We start from the raw sequence: 24,211 nt of genomic DNA, 5'->3' as shown, positions 1-24,211 counted from the left end.
CTTCATCCCACCCTCCTCCTCATCATCACCCTCGTCATGATCATAACCCATAGCAGCTCCCCACGGGTGTCCTTAACTCGGTATGTTGTTCATCTCTCATCTCCATGGCAACCTCCCATCATCTCCATGGAAACCTCTCACCTTCTCGCCCGACGCAGTTCGGAGCGTGTCTCCTGACCTGGAGAGGCAGCGAGGTGGTTGATTGAGGGAGAGACCCCCGGTGATTCTACAGCCCACCTGGTTTCTCCCGGGTAAACCGTGGATGTTTTGGTTCTGAATAATAATGTCTGCTCCACCTTATCTCATCGTCATGACCCCGTCTCTTAACCTCCAAGTGAATTAAATAAAAATGGATGAAAGTGTGGGATGTGTCCGGACATATCTGTCAAGGAGTGTGTCGTTGTTGAGATAAGGTTATTAGTGCTGATATGTGGATGCATTCCTGTGTTTGCTTTGCTTTATAAGAAATGTGGCAGTTTTGTGTACTCTTGCATCGAGTGCTTTTATTGCAGTACCACTATGTGGGCGGAGACAAAATGGGATCCATCTCCTCAAGGCGATTTTTGTATTTCTAAGAGTAAGAAGTTTGTTGAGGTCAGAGCTCTGACCTTTAACCCCTCTATGATTTCAGCGTTGCTGGGCGGCCTGTGTCCCAGAGCTGTCATTAAAGCTTTCTTAATCACATTCACTACTGTGGTGGTTTTATTTTGATCCAGCACCAATTCATCACAACAAACTAGGTTGAAAGCATGCAGTACGTCTTTTTTGGCAGTAATTACTATGATAATTAGTCGAAGCATAATGTACAGTAACTTGGAGCAATAAATAGTCGTGATATATCTTGGCATTGTTTCTAACAGAGAGAACAACGTGGTGGCTGTTATGATCCTGGCTGTGTCCCCAACACTGAGGAGTTAAACATAACAGCAGCCTCTTCTCCTGGTCATCCGCCATCCCTCTCATCTGGTCTTCTCCTTCCATTCTCTCCTCTTCTCTTCCTCCCCTCTACTACTCCTCTCACCCCTCCTCCTCTCCTCTCCTCCCCTCCAGTCTCTCCCTCTTCTCCTCCCCCTCCTCCTAATACTGCTCTTCCTCCTCCTAATGCTCCTCCACCTCCTTCTGCTCAATCTCTCCTCTCCTCCTACTCCTCTTCCTCCTCCTCCTCCCCCTCCTCCTCATCCTCTTCCTCCCCCTTCTCCTCCTCCACCTCCTCTTCCTCCCCCTCCTCTTTTTCTTCCCCTTCTCCTCCACTTCCTCCTCCTCCCCCTCCTCCTACTCCTCCTCCTACTCCCCCTGCATCAGCTCCACGTCCTCCTGCTCCACAGGAGTAGTTGATGTCGAAATAGCAGGACTCACAGTGGATCTTCTGTCCACACAGGAACATGGGGGTCTGCAAGTCTCCTAACATACAGCCACAAACCGCACACTGCACACACACACACACACACACACACACACACACACACACACACACACACACACACACACACACACACACACACACACACACACACACACAACACACACACACACACACACACACACACGACACACACACACACACACACTGAGTGAGCAGCCAGATGAGTATCAGCAGAACAATCACAGACGGCAAACCGCATACTGCACACATACACAGACACATGACACACACACACACACACACACACACACACACACACACACACACCCACACACACATGACACACACACTGAGTGAGCAGACAGATATCAGCAGAACAACAATCACAGACGGGTGAGCGAACGCACGGTGAAACAGTCCTGGTGGCAAACCATGGGGGGCTGATCCATGGAGATATAGCTGTCCCTGTCCATCACTCTGTCACAGTGCGAACACATCGACCCGGCAGGCCTGCAGGAGGAAGAGAACAGGAGGGACTCAGCATGTGGCCGTGGTCTACGGAGTTACAAACAGCAGGCACACATGTGTCTTAATCTGGAGAGTAGGAGGGTATACTTTACTAAAGGCACTGGGTCTGATTCCCTAGTCTGCAGCCTGTATGTATCCTCTGGCCTACTTTGCTTTAGATTAAAGGATTTGCTAAATGGTGAATAGTACTAGCATCATGTGGTTAAAATTTACATTTCTTTACATTTTCTTAGCAGATATTTTTTATAAACCTACTTTTTTTTCTACATTTTTTTTTTTTTCTACAGAATTTGGTTCTCTTTTTTCCCAAACACCTGGGATCCTGATGAAAGGATGATGAAACAAACGTATTATTATTACATCACATGTCTCCATCTTGTCATAGGGGTATGGTGTTCTAGGGGCTGTGGTGTTGGAGTCCCAGCTGAAGGGTTGTGGGTTGGATTCCCCGTGTCTGTCCTACTGAAGGAACCTGTGGGTTCCTTCAGCCGGGTCCCCCCCCCCCTCCCCCCTCCATGTCTCAGGGCCCCTGGAGGTCTCTCTGGGTACTGAAGGAGGACTGAAGCCCCCAGCAGAGGGAACAGAGACTCACCACTCTGCTTCTCCGTCCGGATGGGGGCTGGCCTCGGACACCGTCACAGTGCTGGCGTCGCCGCGATTCAGTGGGATGACCGGGGTTCTGTCAGACATTCCCTCCATCTGCTCGATCTGTTGGTTCAGGTTTGGGTTCAGAAGCAAATCTGTGGATGTCCAAGTTGTTCCTGTGGTCGAATCACCTTCAGATCCCCCCCCCCTCTGACAACCAACCCTTAACTCCACCCGAACAGGGACGGAGGTGCTCTTCTGGGTTCCTCCTACCGGGTTCTCCCCTCTTGGTCTGGGGGTTTCTCCTTTGAGGGGCCACTGTTTCACCGCCCAGGTGTGAGCGGGATTTACCATTCACCATTAGAGATGGATCAGTCTACCAGCCTGCCTACTGCACTGTACCAACTGGTAGCATATCTACCCATTATACATCTGGGTGGACACGCCCACCTGTGATGTCACTTGTCACAGGGCAGGAGTAGATGGTGACAAGGTGGCAGAACGGGGGAACCGTCAGTCCTTAAGGGCCTTTTTCCAGTCCTGCACGCACGCACTCACGCACACACATTGCACGCACATTGCACGCACACGCAGTCCATCCCTAACTATGTGACTGTTTGCTACTGGAATGCCTGGTCGGCCCGTGCCACTGCATTCCACCAGAGAGCGGATGGGCGGGTTGTTCGATGCAAATGCACTCAACAGACAGGGTTAGTGTGTCAGGACTGAGATATACTGGTCCAAGGTGTGTCAATATCGATGCCTTGCTGTTAATTATTTTGTACTTTGCTCGGGATTTCTTAAATGTTTTCTCATGAGAGAGCGAGAGCAAGGGTGGATTACCGCACGGGCACACCGGGCACATGCCCAGGGGCCCAAGGGCTCAGGGGGGCCCTTGGGCATTATCGAAGCAATGCAAAATACAAAAATTCAAGCGAAAACAGCAATAGTAGGCTTTTTTTACTGAGTAAAAAAATAAATAAAAAGATCACTAGGGGGCACTATTTCAGATTGTGAGGGTATAGTGGAGGATTTCGCACGGAACAGAGCCCGGAAAAAATGCATTTCCAGAGCTGCCAACTCTCACGGTTTCACCGTGTGACACACTTTTTTGCCTGCCTACACACGCCACACATCCACTTTCTCACGGCAAAAATAAATAAATAAAAAATCCCTGCATAGGTGAGACTATTTTACTTTTGCTTTCTCTTTAAACTTTCTTCACGTTTTTTGCTATGGATACCCTAGCTTACTGTCAATTAATGAAAGGAACTGTTCATATTGAGTGGCTTTAAGTAGTTTTAGCCTACTAAAGTAGCCTACTTTACTTAGCTGATCCGTCACTTTCTTAGGGGGGGGGGGCTGCCTGCGGAGTCCACGTGCCCAGGGGCCCGATCATAATCTATGAGCGAGAGGTCAAATATGTGTGAGATATGTTCAGATACTCTCGACATCTGCTGCATGTCGTTCACATATTTTTCAAGAGTAACGTGCATTATTGTAAACATGTCCATTTGACAAACATGTTGGTCAATAAATGCATATTGATATTGTATTTCAAATCTAAAAAATGCATCATTCTCTTCAGTAAGCATTATTACTACTAAAGGTTGGAAAGCCATCGGCAAATTTAGGTGAATCACACCACAACTATATTTATTCAAATCTCTTCTCCTTGACCACACACACATATACATGTTAAACATTTATAACATTAGAACTGCCCTGGCAATAGAAACCCTTAGAACACTTTTGACCTCAATACAAGAAAAGTTCAGTACGATGCAAACATTAAATCATTCTAGGATAGACGCGTCACATTTATTGCAATTATATTTGAGTATGTCCTTAATAGAAAATGTAAGGGTTAGGTTTATTTATTCATAAACCTAAAAAAGTAATGTAAGTAACTACCTGTTACGTTGAGAAGCTGATGTCAGGTGCTTACCTGTCGAAGAGCTGAACATCAGCCTGTCACGAAGAACTCTGTCTCCCAGGTAGGACTCTCTGTCTCCCAGGTAGGACGACTATGCCCCGAGGTACCGACCCACCTAGTGGTTAGTGGGGGAACAATCAGCGATATGAGATAATGTTCTCTTTGTATTGTTCTTTAATGCAGTATTCTCATTTCAGTTCACTTCAAACACCCATGATCAAATTAAAAAGGCCATGTAAACTTATTTATATATTTTTATATTATATATATATATATATATAGAGATAGATAGATAGATAGATAGATAGATGCACACGTATATAAGTTAACAATTCTTAGTTAACGTGAACGCACCATTCCAACATACGTTTGAAACGGAAGTGACGTTGCGCTGTAACAGTGTTGTCTGTTGTCGCTTCCTCGTGTAGCATCAGGTCTGTATTGAGTCTCTAATTCGTTAATAAAAAAATATTTTGGATCTTTTTTTAACAATGACTGAATAACTTATGTCTCGTTATTATCTCATTGCCTCTCCGTGACTCCTGAACCTTTGTTTAAACCCACTGATCCGTCTATATCTATCCTAAAGTTAGCCGCACAAGCTAACTTCAGCTAGCCTTGTTCTCAGAGATACACTTTATATTTATCAGCGTGAAATGGTTGCCTGATGCTTTTTATTCATTCGTAATTCATATTATCCTGATGCTTTATATGTATTAGTGTTAATGGAAGCCTTATACTTTGTGTTTATAGTGTTTAATGGTATCCCGTTAGTTCATATGTATCAGTGTTAGTTTGCTGCTATGTGGCTCCGCCAGAAAACAGGTTGCCTTCCATTCCTGTTAAGGTATAAAAACATAACTGATCAACCAGCTGATCATTAGATGTTCTCCATTCTGAGTGCTTTATTAATCACGAGGGAGATTGATTCAGTCACGATATTGCTCTACTAAAGATGGAAAAGACCAACAAAGCAAATAAATGATCAGTAGGGCCTCACTTCTAAACAAATGTGTATCTTTACACTAAAGGGTAAAAATGAATACAAAAACATAACAAATATCCAAGCAACAGCCTGAGGCCCTATTGAGGAGCTTGTTCTTGTTTAGGTAGGACTGTTGTGTTTGACCCGTTGGGTCTAACCCTAACCCTTGTGTTTGAAACATCGCAGCAGCCGTCCAACATGACAACAGCCGCCAGACCCACATTCGAGCCCGCCCGGGGGGGCAGGGGTAAGGGAGAGGGGGACCTGAGTGCTCTGTCCAAACAGTACTCCAGCCGTGACCTTCCCGGACACACAAAGATCAAATACAGGTCTGGGAGCAGGACGTTACGCTGAGCTAGGGGCCTTGCCGTGACTCTCCACTGAATGGTTCTGGGTTCTGCCCCAATGTATCCCTGTAGGCCTCCTACTGCCAGATGAGCCCTAACCCCTACCTCATATGGTTCTGCCAAGTGCTTGGCATGTTCATGGAAACAATTCTGGTTCTGCCAAGTCCTTGGCAGAACCAGAACATCCTTACTGTACCGACAGTATTTGTCTTCTGACAAATGTACTTATTGTTAGTCGCTTTGGATAAAAGCGTCTGCTTAATGCCCAGTGAATGTCTGAATTCACTAGGAGTTGCTTTGGATGAATTCATTATTTGATCTCCTGGTGCTGATGCTACTGTTGTCCCCCCAGGCAGCCCACCCAGGACAACCAAGATGAGGTTCGTGCCCGCGACTTCCGCAGGGAGCTGGAGGAGAGAGAGCGCGTGGTGGTCCGAGAGAAGGCCCGGGAGAGGGGACCCCGAGGTGGGACACATTGATATATTACAGACATGTTGATTGGGTTGACCATTCTGTGGGGTGGGGTGGGGGGGGGGGGGGGGGGGTTGGGGCCAAAATGAGTGGGAATCCCCAAGTTGACGAATCTTTCGCAACAAGCTGGTTTTAGTTTGAAGGTCTAACTGCTGCTCCTCATTTGGGACACATACAACTGTGAACGTGACGTGTTTTTGGTTCTTCAGACCACACCACATCATCATCGTCATCTTCATCGTCCTCCAAGAGGCCCAGACTAGACCAAATCCCCGCAGCCAACCTGGACGCTGACGATCCTCTGACAGACGTAAGCGTTTACGTTCCTCCTCAAAGCTCTCCAGCCATTAATTTAACACGAAGACGATCAGGCATTATTCATGCGAGCTCAGCCATCAGGTGATGTTTCAAACGGATGAACGTCCCTGAGCTCAGACGATGTGTTTCAAAGTCTGAGTGGAGGTAACCTTCCTGGCGGCCATGTTGTGTGACCTCACAGGATGATGAGGATGAGGACTCGGATGAGGACAGCGACGATGACGACACCGCGGCGCTGCTCGCAGAACTGGAGAAGATCAAGAAGGAGCGGGCCGAGGAGCTGGAGCGCAAGGTGAGGATGTTCTTCAAGATGTTCCTCATGATCACTCCTGCTCTCCTGGTGTTCTTCATCATCACGCCTGTTCTCCTGATGTTCTTCAACATCACACCTGTTCTCCTGGTGTTCTTCATGACCACAAAGGATCTCCTGATGTTCTTCATAACAACACCTGCTCTCTTGATGTTCTACATAACCACACCTGACTGACACACTGACGTGTGTGCGTGTGTGTGTGTCTGTTATTGTGTGTGTGTGTGTGTGTTCGTTCCCAGGAGCGCGAGCAGAAGGCGGAGGAGGAGAGGATCCGGATGGAGAACATCCTGAGTGGGAATCCTCTGATCAACCTGGCAGGACAGCCTCAGCCGGTCCAGCCGCAGAACCCGGCAGCCTTCAGCGTCAAGAGGAGGTAGGGCTCCCAGTGGCACCGTTTACCAGGACCGCTCATACCAGTGGTACTGGTGTTCCAGGACCACTCATACCAGTGGCACATTCGTATCAAGACTGCTCATACCAGTGGTACTGGTGTTTCACGACCGCTCATACCAGTTGTACTGGTGTTTCAGGACCGCTCATACCAGTGGTACCAGCGTTTATCAGGAGCGCCGATACCAGTGCTACCGTTTATCAGGACAAATCATACCAGTGCTACCGTATATCAGGACAAATCATACCAGTGCTACCGTATATCAGGACCACTCGTACCAGTGCTACCGTTTACCAGGACCACTCGTACCAGTACTACCATTTACCAGGACCACTTATACCAGTGCTAACACCGTTTATCGGGACCACTCGTACCAGTGCTACCGTTTACCAGGACCACTTATACCAGTGCTAACACCGTTTACCAGGACCACTCGTACCAGTGCTACCGTTTACCAGGACCACTCGTACCAGTGCTATAGTTTACCAGGACCACTCGTACCAGTGTTCCCGGCCCACTGTTGTTGTTGTTGTTGTTGTTGTTGGTGTTTCAGGACCTCTCATGACGCTGTGGTGTTTGTTTTCTCAGGTGGGACGACGACGTGGTGTTCAAGAACTGCGCCAAAGGGGTGGAGGAAGCCAGGAAGGAGAAGCGCTTCATCAACGACACGCTGCGCTCCGAGTTCCACAAGAAGTTCATGGAGAAGTACGTCAAGTAGAGGAGCGGACCTCCTCCCAGCGGACCCCTCATGCCCTGACGTCACGACGCTCTGTATGAACACATTGTATATAAACACACCTTGGGAGGTCTGTTACTGACGGACTCTCTAGGACTTTAAAAGATGACTTTTTGTTTGAGGATGACTTTTCTTTTTGAGCTTGAGTACTTCTGCCTGTTCTGTTTTTAATTCATTTCAATAAACAGGATTTGTGTCTTTTGAATGTCTTGCTTTCTTTTTTGATTTCCTCTTGTTGAGATACTCAATGCAACTCAATGCTGACAGGACAAAGTTATGTTATGGGGTAAGGGTGGGGTATTATGGTCTCTAGGTGGTGGGGTTAGGGTGGGCTGTGTTATGGTCTAGGTGGTGAGGTTAGGGTATAACCTAGTCCATAACATAGGGTATGTTATGGTCTAGTTGATGGGGTGTGTTATGGTATAGGTGGGGTTAGGGTGGGGTATTTCGGTCTCTAGGTGGTGGGTTTAGGGTTGGTGTGTTATGGTCTAGGTGACGGGGTTAGGGTATGTTATGGTCTAGGTGATGGGGTTAGGGTATGTTATGGTCTAGGTGATGGGGTGTGTTATGTTCTCTAGGTGGTGGGGTTAGGGTGGGGTGTGTTTAGGTACTGAGCAGCAGCTGGGGTGTGATATGGTCCTTAGGTGGAGTAAATTAGGGGTGTGGTATGGTCCTTAGCAGTAGGTGGAGTAAAGGTGGGGTGTGGTATGGTCCTTGGTAGCAGGTAGGGTAAAGGTGGGGTGTGGTATGGTCCTGAGCAGCAAGGGTCGTGGACAGGCCTGGGATCAGAGTGTATTCTGAATCTCTACCAGCAGGGGGCGACATCCCCAATGCCGTCATTGTTGTGGGCTGGGAGTAGAAGATGGCAGCTTCCTATTCTTCCTCGGGATTATCCTCTCACTGCGGATGTTGAACAGTTCCCTGTGGATATTCTCCTTACTTTCCGGATCGCTTCATTCAATAACCTTACCATACTAGATGTGTGTATGTTAAGGTGTTAGACATGGAGAAGAGCGGCAGCATGGACAGCCTGGGCTCCAAGAGGTCCTCCTCCCGACAAGCCAGTGTGGATTCACTTTCCAGGTAGAAAAATATTTACTGAACTACGGAAAAACCGTTATTAGCAGACCTGCAAGAGTTTGTTACTGTAGTGTACAAACCAACGAGTTGTCGTATCATTATTATTTATACCTGCGGTATACTTCACATATTGACTTTGCATGACCTAAGTCTCTGAACCACACCTCATAACACAGCATAATTATCCACTTAACTAGTTGTCCCGTGCAAACCATCTTAAATTAATTTAAGAACAAAACGATTAGGTTCAATTGAGAAATAACACCCATATGTTGCGATGTTGTCACTTCCTGCAGACTAAAGGGTCTAGCATGACTGTGTGTTTCCTCCAGCAGTACCTCCACCTCCCGCTCCGACCGCTCCGCACAGGCGAAGCCCCCCTCGGCCATGTCCTCCGACTCGGTGAGCACCTCCGCGGAGCTCTCCCCGGAGCTCAAGGTTGGTCGCTCACTAATAAACTACTGCTGTTAAACCACAGCTAGATTACTACTAAACTACAACTAAACTACTACTACTACATGTCTCTATCAACCTGGTACTTGTACATCCTAGACATTTAATCATATCTAGGCTATCTGTTTTTGTGATTTTTATATTTATTATGCACATCTTGTGAAATGTTATATCCTGTCCAGATTTGAATGTTTGTGTCTTTTATCTAAACTCTTGTTGTTATAACTCTGTGTTAACATTCAGGTCAGACCGAAAGCCCAAACCAAGGTGAGTGACTGTAGTGCTACAGACCGGCTCAGACGGTTCCTACATCTGTCAAGCTCTGATTTGAAGTCAAGAGAGGGAGTGCTTTAAGGGTTGTTGTGTTGTCTGCAGATTCCCAACGAGTGTAAAGAAGAGCCACAGTTACTTCCAGGCGAAACTGTCCAAGACATGGGTGAGTGGCACTCTCTTTAATCTGTTCACTGTCTCGCTAAATCACACCATAGCAGGCCCATTCCCTGCCCTCCACTGGATGAGTGTGTGATGATGTCACCTTGACCATGTGTTTGTTCCACCTCCTGACAGCCAAAGACGTGATGTACATCTGTCCTTTCCGGGGCCCACTGCGAGGCACGGTGAACGTGACCAACTACCGGCTGTTCTTCAGATGCATGGACCAGGTGAGAACCACATGACAGCGTCTCACCCTTTTAGCTTAGCTTTCTGCAATCGCATAGTGTGTCATCTTTCTGTTGAATTCCACCTCTTTAAGTTACCCTGTGGTGCTCAGGTTTGTGCTGTCATTTTAAAACTTTAAAATAGTTGATAATCGATGGATTGATAGTTGGCTGCAGCTCTGGAGGGAAGTGAATAATTTCCTTGACGTTTAAGTCTTATTACCGTCCTGGTCTTCCTGACGTAGCGACCTCTCTTTAGATCTGGGAGGGAGACAGTATTAATAAAGATGATAAAGCATTTATAAAGATGGAACAAGCCTTAAAAAAGATGGATAAAGCATTAATACAGATGGATAAAGCATTAATAAAGATGATTATCTTTATTTTTAAGATGAACTATTTATACATAGTATATATAAGTATTTATAGGATAGAACAAGCATCAATAAAAATGGAAAAAGTATTAACTAAGATTGATCAAGTATTATTAAAGATGGATAAAGCATTAATACAGATGGATAAAGTATTAATAATCTAATCATCTGTATTAATGCTTTACCCATCTTTAATTATAACGTATTAAAGATGGATAAAGCATTATTAAAGAGGGATAAAGCCTTATTAAAGATAAAGTGTCTGATGTTATGTTGTTCTCCAGGAGCCAGTGTTCGTGCTGGACCTGCCGCTGGGCGTGGTGAGCCGCGTGGAGAAGATCGGCGGAGCGTCCAGTCGAGGAGACGTGTCCTACGGTCTGGTCTGCAAGGTACTGCAGCAGGACACCTCCACCCACACTACACTGTGATGACGTCACTACAACAGGGGTACCCCACCTACACTACACTGTGATGACATCACTCTAGAACAGGGGTACCCCACCTACACTACACTGTGATAACATCACTCTAGAACAGAGGTACACTACACTGTGATGACATACAGTAAGTCTAGAACAGGGGTACCCCACCTACACTGCACTGTGATGACGTCACTCTAGAACAGGGGTACCCCACCTACAACCGGGGTTCCACCAGGGGGGCAGGACTTCCTCTGGAACCTGATGTTCAGATGGGATCACAGGACATTGATGGATTATTAAGTTATAGATATTTGAATAAAAAAAGATTTAAAAGGCTGGAATGTCAGGTACTGTTTGTAAAAAAAGAATCATGATTCGTATTTGCCATGAGTTAACCACTACTAACCACTTGGTGAACCAATGCTAACCGTTTGGTACTACTACTAACCTATTAGTGAACTACTACTAATCACTCATTGAACTACTACTGATCACTTACTCTGTCTTTCACCAGGACATGAGAAATCTACGCTTCGCTCACAAACAGTCGGAGGACGCTCTGAAGAAGTCCATTTTTGAAGTCCTGATGAAATATGCATTTCCAGTTTCCAACGGGCTGGTGAGTAAAGACCAGTCTCCGAAGTACAAACTGATACAAATTCTCTCTCTCTCCTTTAAATATTTACGAGCTCTTTTGGCATGGAAAGTACACATTTACATTTAAAAAATCTGAAAGGTTAAACAAGTAAGATGTACATAATACTAAAAGACTTCTCTCTCCCACAGCCAATCTTTGCGTTTGAATACGGTCAGGTGTTCCCGGAGAATGGATGGAAGGTGTACGATGCTCTCGCTGAGTACAAGAGACAGGTACCTGGTCCAAGTGTAGGGTTAGGGTACCTCGTCCGGCAGGGAAAGGTTGATGGCACCTGGTCCAGTGGTCCACACTAGAGGACACAAGTACTTAAAGGGTTTTTATACCCCACCAGGTCAGACTGTACTTTCTACTCCACCAGGGCATCCCCAACGAGAGCTGGCGCGTGACGAAGGCCAACGACCACTACGAGCTGTGTGACACCTACCCCTCCTCCCTGGCCGTGCCGGTCAACATCCCCGACGAGGACATCAGGAGGGTCGCTGCCTTCCGGGCTAAAGGTCGGATACCCGTGAGTACCCGGACTCCCTGACTCACACTGCGGCGGCTGTAGAAGCCCAGCATCTCTTCACATCTCAGCAGGTCCACATCTTAACGGCTGAACAGTAACACAGTCGCGGTGGTGGTGGTGGTGGTGTGGGCGCAGGTGTTGTCGTGGATCCACCCAGAGAGCCAGGCCACGGTGACCCGCTGCAGCCAGCCCATGGTGGGGGTGAACGGGAAGCGGAGCAAGGAGGACGAGAAGTATCTGCAGGCCATCATGGACGCCAACGCCCAGTCGCACAAGCTGTTCATCTTCGACGCCCGGCCCAGCGTCAATGCCGCTGCTAACAAGGTAGGGCTAGGCTAACTGCCGACAAGGTTGCGCTGTGCTAGGCTAGCTGCTCACAAGGTAGCACTGTGCTAGGCAAGGCTAGCTTCTAACAAGGTAGTGCTGTGCTATGCTAGGCTAGGTGCTGACCAGGTAGCGCTGTGCTAGGCTAGCCTAGCCTCGGACAAGCTAGCGCTGTGCTAGGCTAGCTGCTGACAAGGAAGCGCTGTGCTAGGCTAGCAGCTGACAAGGTAGCGTTAAGCTAGCCTAGCTATGTAGCATTCGTAGGCAGGTTGGGGGCTATGAGAGTGAGGATGTGTACCAGTATGCTATGCTATATTAAACATAATGAAACATTTTATGTTATGAATAATGATATATGATGTATTCTGATGTATTCCAGATGAAGGGGGGGGGCTACGAGAGTGAGGACGCCTACCAGAACGCGGAGCTGGTCTTCCTGGACATCCACAACATCCACGTGATGAGGGAGTCGCTCCGCAAGCTGAAGGAGGTGGTCTACCCCAACATCGAGGAGCCCCATTGGCTGTCCAACCTGGAGTCCACCCATTGGCTGGAGCACATCAAGGTGGGCGGGGCAGACGAGAAGATGTTGGAGATTCAGATATGACAATGTCATAATGATGTCAATGTCATTAGGTGTGACTTAAATGTGTTTGTGTGTGTGTGTGTGTGTGTCTTCCCTGTGTGTGTGTGTGTGTGTATGTGTTTTCCCTGTGTGTGTGTGTGTGTGTGTGCCCCTGTAGTTGATCCTAGCAGGAGCTCTGAGGATCGCGGACAAGGTGGAGTCGGGGAAGACGTCTGTGGTGGTGCACTGCAGCGACGGCTGGGACCGCACCGCCCAGCTCACCTCCCTCTCCATGCTCATGCTGGACGGTTTCTACCGGACCACCCGCGGCTTCCAGGTCCTCCTGGAGAAGGAGTGGCTGAGCTTCGGACACCGCTTCCAGCTGGTACGCACCTCCCCCTGCCTGTACTGTCTAACCCCTACCTGGTACACTAACCCCTACCTAGTACTGTCTAACCCCTACCTGGTACACTTACTCCTACCTGGTACTGTCTAACGCCTACCTGGTACGCTCCTCCTCCTGCCTGTACTGTCAATCCCCAACGTGGTCCTCTCCTCAGGAGGGCACTTCCTCCTGCCTGTACTATCTAACCCATACCTGGTACGCTCCGTTAAGAGGGCACCTCCTCATGTCTCTATACTGTCTAACCCCGACCTGGTACGCTCTATGCTGTGGGTTTGGATGTTCACTAGGATGTCTGCTGACAGCAGCACAAACCAAGCCACTAAACCACTTCCTGTTTGCTGTCCAGAGGATCGGCCATGGGGACAAGAACCACACGGACGCCGACCGTTCGCCCGTCTTCGTCCAGTTCATCGACTGCGTCTGGCAGATGACCCGCCAGGTAGGAACCGCAGAACCCACCATTCCTCCTGTTAGTGCTCTATGAAGAAACCCATCAGGAGGAGGCTTCACAGTGGTGTTAATGATGAACATCCATAAACAGATAAAGAATAAAGAATAGAGGGAAACTTTTCTATAACCTCCGACACATCTCCGTCCCGCCCACTGCCTCCCAGGGAGGGAGGATTCACTAAATTGAGGAGATCTCAAGAAGGCACTTTGAAATAAAGGACCGGGTCTTTAAAGCTGCTACGGTTCATCCCTTTAAACAAACCGATTATCTCCAGGTGTTATATACTGGTGTTAAAATGTGTAGCGATGGTAACGTGTGTGCTTGTTTCCAGTTCCCTGCAGCGTTTGAGTTCAACGAGAACTTCCTGGTCACCATGTTGGATCACCTCTACAGCGGGCTGTTTGGGACGTTCCTGTGCAACAGCGAGCAGCAGAGAGTGAAGGAGGTGAGCTACTCCCTGTTCTCCTGGTCTGCGATGGGAGGAGGACGAGGCCAGATCCTACTCCTGTATTCCACATGCACCGTGTGTCTCTAACGCTGGTGCTCACAGTTATAGTGCTGATTCTCGGCATGGTCTGTGTGAAGATGTGGTGTCTCCTAAACTGGTCTACCATAATGAACGGTAATACGTAGCAGGAGGGCTGAAGCCGTCGGTCCATTAAACAAACACATCACACTGACTGTATTGTACCCTGTGGAAGTCAGCAGGTCCACAGCCTGCAGCAACAGGCAGGGAACAACACACCAGTTAGACTTTAGTTTCTAGTGCATGTGGTTCCTCACTGCTGGTGGTTCCTCACTGCTGGGGTCAGGTTCTCGCTGATGGTTGCTGCTAACTGATGCTGGTGGTTCCTCACTGCTGGTGGTTCCTCACTGCTGGTGGTTCCTCACTGCTGCTGGTGGTTCCTCACTACTGGTGTCGGGTTCCTTCTGATGGTGGCTCACTGGCTCCTAACTGATGCTGGTAGTTCCTCACGAGTTGTTGCGGTGGTTCCTCACTGCTGGTGGTTCCTCACTGCTGGTGTCGGTTCTTTACTGCTGGTGGTGGTTCCTCACTGCTGGTTGTGGTTCTGCAGGAGCTCCCGAAGAGGAGCATGTCTCTGTGGTCGTTCATCAACAGCCAGCTGGAGGACTTCAGCAACCCGCTCTACGTCAACTACTCCAACCACGTCCTGTTCCCCGTGGTCAGCCTGCGCCACCTGGAGCTCTGGGTGGGGTACTACGTCCGCTGGAACCCCCGCATGAGACCACAGGTGGGTGGTGCTTGGGGGGGTGCTGTGTTTCTGAGACTTTGATCCTTCTTAGTATTTTGCCATGGTAACGCACAGACTGTGGAGGTATCTGGTGTGGAGGATGTGAAGTAGGCCTACCTAATGTGTGTGTGTGTGTGTGTGTGTGTGTGTGTGTGTGTGTGTGTGTGTGTGTGTGTGTGTGTGTGTGTGTGTGTGTGTGTGTGTGTGTGTGTGTGTGTGTGTAGGAGCCGGTGCACCAGCGCTACAAGGAGCTGCTGGCCCGGCGGGCGGAGCTCCAGCGGAGGGTGGAGGAGCTGCAGAGGGAGGTGACCAACCGCTCGGCCTCCTCCTCCGAGAGGGCGGGCTCCCCCACCCGCTCCATCACCCCCGTCCAGACCTTCGTCTGACCCCCACCCGCTCCATCACCCCCGTCCAGACCTTCGTCTGACCCCCACCCGCTCCATCTCACTACCTTCTAGAACACCCTACTGCCTAGAATATCCTACCGTCTAGGAGACTCTACCCATTAGAAGAAAGACCCTACCTTCTAGAACCCAACCTTCTAGAAGACACTACTGCCTAGAATATCCTTCCCTCTAGAAGAGACCCTGCTGTCACCAATAATCGACCAGCTTCTACCCATCCGTAACTACTCAGGCTCCGACCTACCGCAGGCCCTACCTTCTAGAAGACTCTACCTACCACAGGCCCTACCTTCTAGAAGACTCTACTACCACAGGCCCTACCTTCTAGAAGACTCTACCTACCACAGGCCCTACCTTCTAGAAGACTCTACCTACCACAGGCCCTACCTTCTAGAAGACTCTACCTACCACAGGCCCTACCTTCTAGAAGACTCTACCTACCACAGGCCCTACCTTCTAGAAGACTCTACCTACCACAGGCCCTACCTTCTACAGAAAAGGTTACACACCAACGACAGCCCTGCACCAAAAAGAGTGTGTGTGTGTGTGTGTGTGTGTGTGTGTGTGTGTGTGTGTGTGTGTGTGTGTGTGTGTGTGTGTGTGTGTGTGTGTGTGTGTGTGTGTGTGTGTGTGTGTGTGTGTGTGTGTGTGTGCGCGCGCGTGCCAAACATATTTAGTGCCCAGAGCAGTAGTGCTGTAGCCCCGGCCCCCAACCCCCAGGGCAGAGACAGCGTCCAATGGGAACGCTCCATCATATCAGCCAACCAGATGCCAGGGCTGATCCTCTGAGAAACACTAGTGGTTATTAAACTAAGTTATTAATGAATAGTATGGCTTCTATATACACTTAAGGGGCTTAATGTAGACACAGTGTCTGCGTAGACGCTCACTTGCCAGCCATGACGCATGCAGGTGTGCTGTACACTGAACCACATCCCCGTAGGGCTCTGGGTCATGTGGAACGCGACCAAAACTAAACAGGAACTTGGTTCAACTCTTAAGTAGTGTGACCAAAAACGATACGACTGTTGACCACATTCTTAGACACGTTTAGAGCGTAGCAGTATAGCTACAGTATGATATTCTTCTTAGTAATAACTAACACCCTTTACTTTTCAAATGTAACACTTGACAACACTATTCTACTTTATTAAGGAAATGTTTTCACACTCAGCTTGTTGTAAGTTGGGTCAATATGTGTTCATGATTTCCTCAGATCGGCAGAGAGAAGATTTTTTGTGTTTACATGGGAGTATGTTGTTTTTAATGAAGATGATACAGATGATACACTAAGAACAATAATGTTTTAAGAGGTGGTTCGCCATAACTAATGGGAGAAGACATCTGTGCCTTTTTTAACACTGTCTGCGTTCCGCCTCAGTGATTAAACCAGGTGCCCAACCAGTGATTTAACCAGGTGTGCAACCAGTGATTTAACCAGGTGCAAAACCAGTGATTTAACCAGGTGCACAACCAGTGATTTAACAAGGTGTGCAACCAGTGATTTAAACTGGTGCATAACCAGTGTGTGACTCGTCTGCATAGTGAGTACTTCAGGTGTGAGTTTCAGGACATTGCCAGATCTAGAGATAAGATTTAGTGCCTTTTTAAATACACCATGGAACCTAGCATGAGTTGGAGGTCACTGTTACCGTTTATGATTGATGAACCAGATGTAATAAAGTGGCGCTATGACCTCTTCGCATCTCTTATTACGCCTAGTTACGATGTCCAGCTCACCAAAAGACCTGCTCATGTGTGCATCAATAGTGGTCTTTGTATGCTTATACTTTTTATTGGCATGGATATACGGAAAAGGTGAATATCACATTATTATCGCACACACGTGTTCATTATATTGTGCTTTACTGGTTTCATTGTGATGTTATATTTAGAAGTTATATTTAAGACTTGGAGCATGCGAGGAGAACAACCTTTGCATGCCCATGATGTCATGCTGTTTGTTGCCTGCCCTCTGTCCTCACGTGACGCCGGCAGACCTCAGGAGAACAAGGAGCTGTGATGTTTGTATCAGTGACAGAAGAGCCGTGCGGCTCTGATTGGACCGTCTTATGTCTCCGAGTTATTAATAATCGCACCCCACCGGTTTTTTAATTACTAAGGAATTGTTTTGAAAAAGTGGCACCCTAAGGTGCGTCTCCAAACCCGCTGATCTGTGATTGGCCGGTCTTTTTAAAACGTGGAACCGCTCTTGGATGCCGCTTCCCGATTGGCCGTCTTTTCTTCCGCAGTCGGTGCCAACATCCGGTTGGCCACATCCGGTGACATGACGACATCGCCGATACAAAAAAGAGAGAAGGAAAACAGGAAAATACATTTCTCTTGACTAGAACCGAGGAAACTTGTAAAAAGACCCGCTTGATCCCGGCCAACCAGCCCCACCTCCCGACCTGATCGATCGCTAGTGATCGATATCCGCCGATAATCCCTCCGCCTCCACGTCCGCAAGGAGAGGCTGTTGATGTTCTGAGTTTATTGTTCTTCGCCTGGTACCCAGCCTGCTAAAGCTAATCTCAGGCTACCTCCAGGGCTACAGTCTGCTAACGGGTTAGCCAGCTAGCGGAGGTTAGCTGCTATCGCTAGCCGCTAGGAGGCAGAGCGTCGAGCAGAGCAGCAGTAGCCGCGTCCAGGTGATCCAGCTGACCTGTCCGCAGAGAGCATGGCCACCACGGCTCTGTACGCCTGCACCAAATGCAACCAGCGGTACCCCTTCGAGGAGCTGTCCCAGGGCCAGCAGCTCTGCAAGGTGGGTGGCTGGTGGTGGTCCAGTCCCAGCTTGTTGCTTTGAACCAAAATGTAAATAGTAACTCAGACTCACGACCAAGCTCCGAGCCTTGAGATGCAACATGCAAGCAGCCTGGTTCTTATGTAATGTAAGCTTTAATGCTCTGGATGAGCAACATGTTGGAGCTTGATCCGAGCACAGATAAACTCCTCGACAGCGGTCACACTCGTAATAAAGAGTTAGTTAAGCGTTTTGTTTATGTATTCAGGTCACAGATGGAGTCGCGTTCCATCCGCTTTTTCCTTAAAAATGGGATGACACATTTTAAAACGGCAGGAAAGTATAAAGTCTGGTCAGGGAACATCTTTTCACAAGTTTATCTCAACCTTTCATCTGTTGGTTAAGGTTGTGAGACCTAACCGGATGGAGTGAATAATAAGTAGTATTGTATTGTTCTGTGTTAGTTCGGCCTGTATACCGGTGTATCTTTATTTAATATGTCTATTTGTTTCTGACCCCAGGAGTGTCGCATCGCACACCCCATGGTGAAGTGTACGTACTGCCGCTCAGAGTTCCAGCAGGAGAGGTGGGTCATGTTTCAGCTCCACCTAGGATCTGTCTCACAGCGTAGTGATCGCTCAGTGTTTCAGAACCACCTAGGATCTGTCTCACACCACAGTGCTCTCTCACAGTGTTCCAGCACCACCTAGGACCTGTCTCACTGCACAGTGCTCTTACAATGTTTCAGCACCACCTAGGATCTGTCTTACTGCTCAGTGGTCTCAGAATGTTTCAGCGCCACCTAGGATCTGTCTCACTGCTCAGTCTTCACCCACTAACTTTACTTTTTCTCTTCCCAGTAAAACAAACACAATCTGCAAGAAATGCGCCCAGAATGTGAAACAGTTTGGGACGGTGAGCGACTCATTCTTCTTGTCTTCATCCACCCACATTCTGTTGTCCCTTCTGATTATGCTATTATTAATCAATTATTATTAAGTATTAAGTAGTACTACAGTATAAAGATGTTGTAATGCCTTTGCCTGCACTGTTTCTATACATTTTCTGTAATGTTATTAATCGATTATTATTAATTATGAAGTTTTGGACTGGGAGATATGGCTGAAAGACGTATCACAATATAACTTGATCATATCGATATCGATAACTATTGATCATTTTAATTACCTTAAAAGACTAGGATTTACCATGCTGGATTTTAAACACTTCTGTTTAACACTTAATATGACTGTTACTCCAATGTTGATGCAACAATGAAAAACACTCTAATATTGTAAATAAGGAACCGTGTTTGTGTAACAAACCCAGCTGCTAGATTCGGTGGTCCAGTCTCTTATCGATATTTATTGAACATGTTTTATATTGATGTTGATCAAAAGTCTATCACAATACGATAATTTGTTTTATTGCCCAGGCCTAAGTTGTAAAAAGTATAAAGATGTTGTAATGCCTTGGTTTGCACTGTATCTATGTGTGTTCTGTAAGGTAATGCTGCCACAGCTGAGATCCCTCAGTGGCTGATTGTCCTACTATGGGTTGTCTTGTGTACTGACCCGCTGGCCCCTTGTCCCCCTGCAGCCCAAGCCCTGCCAGTACTGTAACATCATCGCTGCCTTCATCGGCACAAAGTGCCAGCGCTGCACCAACTCAGAGAAGAAGTACGGCCCGCCGCAGACCTGCGAGCAGTGCAAGCAGCAGTGTGCCTTCGACAGGAAGGAGGAGGGCCGGAGAAAGGTACAGAGTCTGGATCAGAGTGGATCAGAGTCTGCTGGATGTAAACGTGTGTTTGTGTGTAGGTGGACGGTAAGCTGCCCTGCTGGCAGTGTACTCTCTCGTAACACCTCTTTGTGTGTGGGTTCAACTCTGTTTGTGTAGGTGGACGGTAAGCTGCTGTGCTGGCTGTGTACTCTGTCCTACCGCCGCGTGCTGCAGAAGACCAAGGATCAGAGGAAGGGCTTTGGCTCCTCCAACTCCTCCTCCTCCCTCGGTGATAAGGACCAGCACTCCCGACCTCACCACCACCAACACCACCCGCACAACCGCCACAGCAGCTCCCACCACAAGTAGGTCCGCCCCTTGGCTTGTGAGCCAGCAGGTCTAGCCTCCAGACAGCAGCCTACAGAGGCTCCACCCTAGAGCCAGCAGGTCTAGCCTCCAGACAGTCAGGTTTCTTTGTTGCATCGTGGCCTGAAATGCTGCCATGGTGGGGAGGATGTTGTGTTGTTGACAAGGTTGTTGTTGTTGTTTACAGACTGAGTGGGAGTCTGAGTCCGGAGCAGGAGCCAGGACTATGGAAGCAGAGGTGAGACCCGGCTCTCCTTCTGTTCCTCCCTGACCTCCTCCTGCTCCTTGTGTTCCCCACTCCTCCTCTCTTCTGCTTTCCAAGCTCTTTCATCCCCTCCTATTCCTTCCTTTCTGCTCCCCCGGTTCTATCTCCATGCTCCTCATTTCTTCCTGCTCCTCTGCTCCTCCTGCTTTGTGCTCATCAGTCCATCTTGCTTCTCTCTGCAGCCATAAGTCGTCTTCCATCCAGAAGGAGACGCCCAAGAAGAAACCAAAACTGGAGCTGAAGCCGTCCAATGGAGACAGGTTGGAGGGCGCCTTGATTCCTCACTTTAATATAAGATTAATTAACAGAGGAAGAAACAAATCCATACACTGATTAATAAACCGAGGAGCCCGCCTATGGCTTTTGGTAGCAAGGCTTTACTTTCTTTCTTACTTACCCTTCCCAACTCTCTGCTCCTAACCTTATCTCCTCTCTGCTCCTAACCTTATCTCCTCCTCTCTAGTCAGTTCACTAGTAGCTTCTCCTCCCCAGCTTATGTATTAACCAGTAGCTCCTCCTCTCTGGTCTGTGTTAACCAGTAGCTCCGCCTCTCTGGTCTGTGTATTAACCAGTACTTTCTCCCTAACCAGTAGCTCCATCACTCAGTCCATGGACTCCGGAGGAACAGACAACTTCATCCTCATCAGCCAGCTGAAGGAGGAAGTGATGTCTATGAAGCGAATGCTGCAGCAGAGGGACCAGACCATCCTGGAGAAAGAACGCAAGGTGCCCACCGAGCACCCACCAGGCACCCACCAGGGTCGTCTCATAGACCCCGAAACACTGGTGGACTGTAGTCCCGGAGTTTAAGATGCATTCACCTCTTAGCTCATAGACCCTGAGACGCTAGGCTAAGCCTGTGGGACCCTAGTCCTGTTAGACCCTAGTCCTGTTAGACCCTAGTCCTGTGGGACTCTAGTCCTGTGGGACTCTAGTCCTGTTAGACTCTAGTCCTGTAGATTAAGAAACATTAAACTCTCACTAATAGCTGCTAAAATGATAACTCTCCTCCTAGTGAGGACCAGTCCTTTTATCTTGTTGGATGGACACTGAAATGCGGCCCCCAGTCTTTTATTCTCTCTTCTCCTAGAGAAGTTACTGGAGGTTAACTTCCTCACTGTTCTCTAAACTCAACCTACCCATTGCTTGTTTCCTCTCAGCTGACGGAGATCAAAGCCGACTTCCAGTACCAGGAATCGAACATGCGGGTCAAGATGAACAACATGGACAAGGCCCACAAAGAGTCGATGGAGCAGCAGCAGGTAGCATGTTGTTCAGACATATCTCTCTATCTACACATCCATGGAAAAATGTCCAACATCAATGTTTAATAAGGTTTTGATTTCAATATTATCATTGTGCCTCTTTAAAACTCCACTTCCCACAAGTCGAGCGATGGCAATGTAGCCTAAAGGGCTGATTATGGTCCCACGTTCACGCAACGCAATGACCACGCACACGCTTTTATGGTTCTGCGTCGGGTTTTAGTGAGCGGACCAATCACAGCCCTTGCGGCTGTGTCGCCTCGACGGCAGGTTACAATTTTTGGGAGCCGCGCGTCAGGCCCTTGCGGTGGACGCAAGGAGGGTCCGCAAGGACGTAAGGGGTCCGTAACCCCCTTGCGTTGCGTGAACGTGGGACCATAATCAGCCCTTTATTCAGATTATATTTGATCATTGTCCCATTCAAAGTCTCAGATCAAGTGGCCAAGTGAATATTATCAGCAAACCTTTTTAGTGGGATTAGTGGCTAGTTGTAACTGACCCAGGGCCAGACCTAGGTCCTCGCCCTAGTGTCAGCAGAGTGGGTCAGACTAAAGGCTGGTTTATACTACTACTAAGTGCTGTACGTAGATACGGAGAGCCCTCTCCGTCGTCGGGGACCCTCTCTGTAGCTCTACGTGTGCATCCAGTCTTATTTTACTATCCGTCGAGGCAATGGAGACGGCAAGGGCTGTGATTGGTCCTTTTAACAACATCATTTTCGGAATCACTTTTCTGGTTTTACTCCTCTCACAACTACAACAATGCCTTTAATTTTCAATTACCCTTGTCTATTTGTATTATTTCTTACATTACTTTTGTACTTCTTTTGCCCGTTTATTTTGCATCTTGTTTACTTTGCACCTTGTGATCGGGCGGCGAATTGCCTTGCGTATCCGACATCCCGATGGAGAACATCGAAGGCTCGAGGGGTCTCCCTGGTTACGGAGGCGGATTGCGGATTACGGAGTCTGAGTAGTATACTTTAGCCTTAACCCGGCATGTGCTGTGTTCCCAGACCAAGAACCGAGAGCTGTTGAAGCAGGTCGCCGCGCTCTCCAAGGGGAAGAAGTTCGACCGGTCAGGAAGCTCCCTCACCTAGCGACCAATCACAGAGCGGCTTCACCTTGGACCCCCCTACTCCCTCCCCCCCCACCCCCAGGCTCTGCCCAGCGCCATCAACACCCCCGGGGGTATGCCCCGGACACGGCCGGGACCCCCCGACAGACAGGGGAGAGCCACCCCCCCCCCCCTATCGGAGTGTCCAGGGTATTGACATGTTTGGATTTGGTGCTGAAGACTCTGACCCTGGAGGGGGCGGGTCTGACGGGGGAAGGTGTCTCTCTCTCTCCTTCTATTCTCCCAACACTGCGGAGGGGGCGTGGTTTCATCTCCCAGAATCCCCCTGGGTTCTCTGGGTCTCATGTTATTTATTCAACCGTATTCCTTCGCTTTATGTTTCATCATCAACATCATCATCATCATCATCATCATCATCATCATCACCACCACACTCAAGTCCCGGTCCTCTGAACAACGGGGGGCTTCTAGAATAATGGTTAGTCCTATTTTTATACAACGTACCTCAAGACGGAGGAGGCGGAGCCAGAGGAGGAGGCGGTCAGCAGGAGTAGAGGGTATTTTTTCTCAGTGTCGACGCGGAGAACAACCAGGTCTCTGGACCCGGTCCGGTCAGTGTTGTCCCGGGTCCGGACTAGTCCAGACTTGGACTCTGTGGTTATGTGACTGCGATGGTGCTTGGTGGTTTTCCTCCGCTGGGGTAACCATGGTAATGCATGATGAACTGCCATATGTGGTCGTGGACTGTAATGTAAATTTCTACTCTTCTTTTATCCCCCTTTCTTCACGAGCTCAGCGGACCCCCTCCTTAATGTACATTGGACTCTTGTCGTCCCTCCCTCGGTGAGCTCAGCGGATCATTTGTAAAGCTGTATGGGGTCAGCGTTTGTATTTTGAAGCTACTGCTTGTATCGTTTTAGTGAGTACGCAAACAGCTGGTTTTAACAGGTCTGTGGATGAGACTTTTTAAAGGAGACATCACACCTTGCATATTGAACTGGTTTCATATTGTCACACACGATCACTTTTATACTCTTTTCCAATCCCAATGTTTTAAAACTATTAAAAGTGGCTAAATGAGTCTTCTTGGTGTTTTTTATTTGTGGTTACTCAACATGTTTTCTCCTCTCTGTTGGTACGACAGCCATCATCCTTGTAGTTCAAAGACATCTTGAGTTTTGGTCCAGATGTGAGGTCATCAAGGTGTATTATGTGATTAGATTCTGATATCCTAAAATTAAAA

General features: G+C 48.3%; 3 protein-coding genes and 1 long non-coding RNA gene across 8 annotated transcripts; 3 read left to right on the top strand and 1 right to left on the bottom strand.

The window, feature by feature from the left end:
* Nucleotides 1–1,297: 1,297 nt before the first annotated feature.
* Nucleotides 1,298–4,513, bottom strand: LOC311354915. The gene is made up of 4 exons (XR_014637335.1): nt 4,425–4,513; nt 2,484–2,599; nt 1,771–1,873; nt 1,298–1,426 (listed from the first exon to the last, which is right to left on the bottom strand). It is a non-coding gene; the product is annotated as an uncharacterized lncRNA (long non-coding RNA).
* Nucleotides 4,514–4,788: 275 nt separating this feature from the next.
* On the top strand, nt 4,789–8,174 carry cwc15 (CWC15 spliceosome associated protein). 2 transcript variants are annotated; one of them, XM_084474007.1, is made up of 7 exons: nt 4,789–4,846; nt 5,584–5,726; nt 6,097–6,209; nt 6,425–6,525; nt 6,715–6,825; nt 7,086–7,219; nt 7,826–8,174. In XM_084474007.1, exons 2-7 carry the CDS (start codon nt 5,596–5,598, stop codon nt 7,953–7,955), a joined length of 720 nt encoding a protein of 239 aa, XP_084330133.1. In that variant the 5' UTR covers nt 4,789–4,846; nt 5,584–5,595; the 3' UTR covers nt 7,956–8,174. The 2 variants fall into 2 exon arrangements, with proteins under 2 accessions (XP_084330133.1, XP_084330134.1); XM_084474008.1 differs by having other exon boundaries at nt 4,827–4,846; nt 5,587–5,726.
* Nucleotides 8,175–8,836: 662 nt separating this feature from the next.
* On the top strand, nt 8,837–17,225 carry mtmr2 (myotubularin related protein 2). Of its 2 annotated transcripts, none has more exons than XM_084474165.1 (16): nt 8,837–9,056; nt 9,389–9,491; nt 9,750–9,773; nt 9,882–9,942; nt 10,074–10,168; nt 10,824–10,928; nt 11,476–11,580; nt 11,748–11,831; nt 11,978–12,127; nt 12,263–12,451; nt 12,831–13,016; nt 13,195–13,401; nt 13,769–13,861; nt 14,205–14,318; nt 14,950–15,126; nt 15,351–17,225. In XM_084474165.1, exons 1-16 carry the CDS (start codon nt 8,977–8,979, stop codon nt 15,510–15,512), a joined length of 1,935 nt encoding a protein of 644 aa, XP_084330291.1. In that variant the 5' UTR covers nt 8,837–8,976; the 3' UTR covers nt 15,513–17,225. The 2 variants fall into 2 exon arrangements, with proteins under 2 accessions (XP_084330291.1, XP_084330290.1); XM_084474164.1 differs by having other exon boundaries at nt 9,386–9,491.
* Nucleotides 17,226–17,853: 628 nt separating this feature from the next.
* fam76b (family with sequence similarity 76 member B) lies at nt 17,854–24,049 on the top strand. Of its 3 annotated transcripts, none has more exons than XM_084473967.1 (10): nt 17,854–18,297; nt 18,798–18,862; nt 19,137–19,191; nt 19,876–20,031; nt 20,173–20,360; nt 20,549–20,599; nt 20,809–20,886; nt 21,220–21,352; nt 21,787–21,888; nt 22,907–24,049. In XM_084473967.1, the coding sequence occupies exons 1-10, from the start codon at nt 18,211–18,213 to the stop codon at nt 22,988–22,990; spliced, it is 999 nt and encodes a 332-aa protein (XP_084330093.1). In that variant the 5' UTR covers nt 17,854–18,210; the 3' UTR covers nt 22,991–24,049. The 3 variants fall into 3 exon arrangements, with proteins under 3 accessions (XP_084330093.1, XP_084330092.1, XP_084330094.1); XM_084473966.1 differs by having other exon boundaries at nt 21,217–21,352; XM_084473968.1 differs by lacking the exon at nt 20,809–20,886 and having other exon boundaries at nt 21,217–21,352.
* Nucleotides 24,050–24,211: the final 162 nt, after the last annotated feature.

This window comes from Micromesistius poutassou (genome assembly GCF_964030765.1).
Source record: "Micromesistius poutassou genome assembly, chromosome: 10".
NCBI classification, from domain to species: Eukaryota; Metazoa; Chordata; class Actinopteri; order Gadiformes; family Gadidae; genus Micromesistius; species Micromesistius poutassou.
This window is presented reverse-complemented; position numbering and strand designations above follow the sequence as displayed.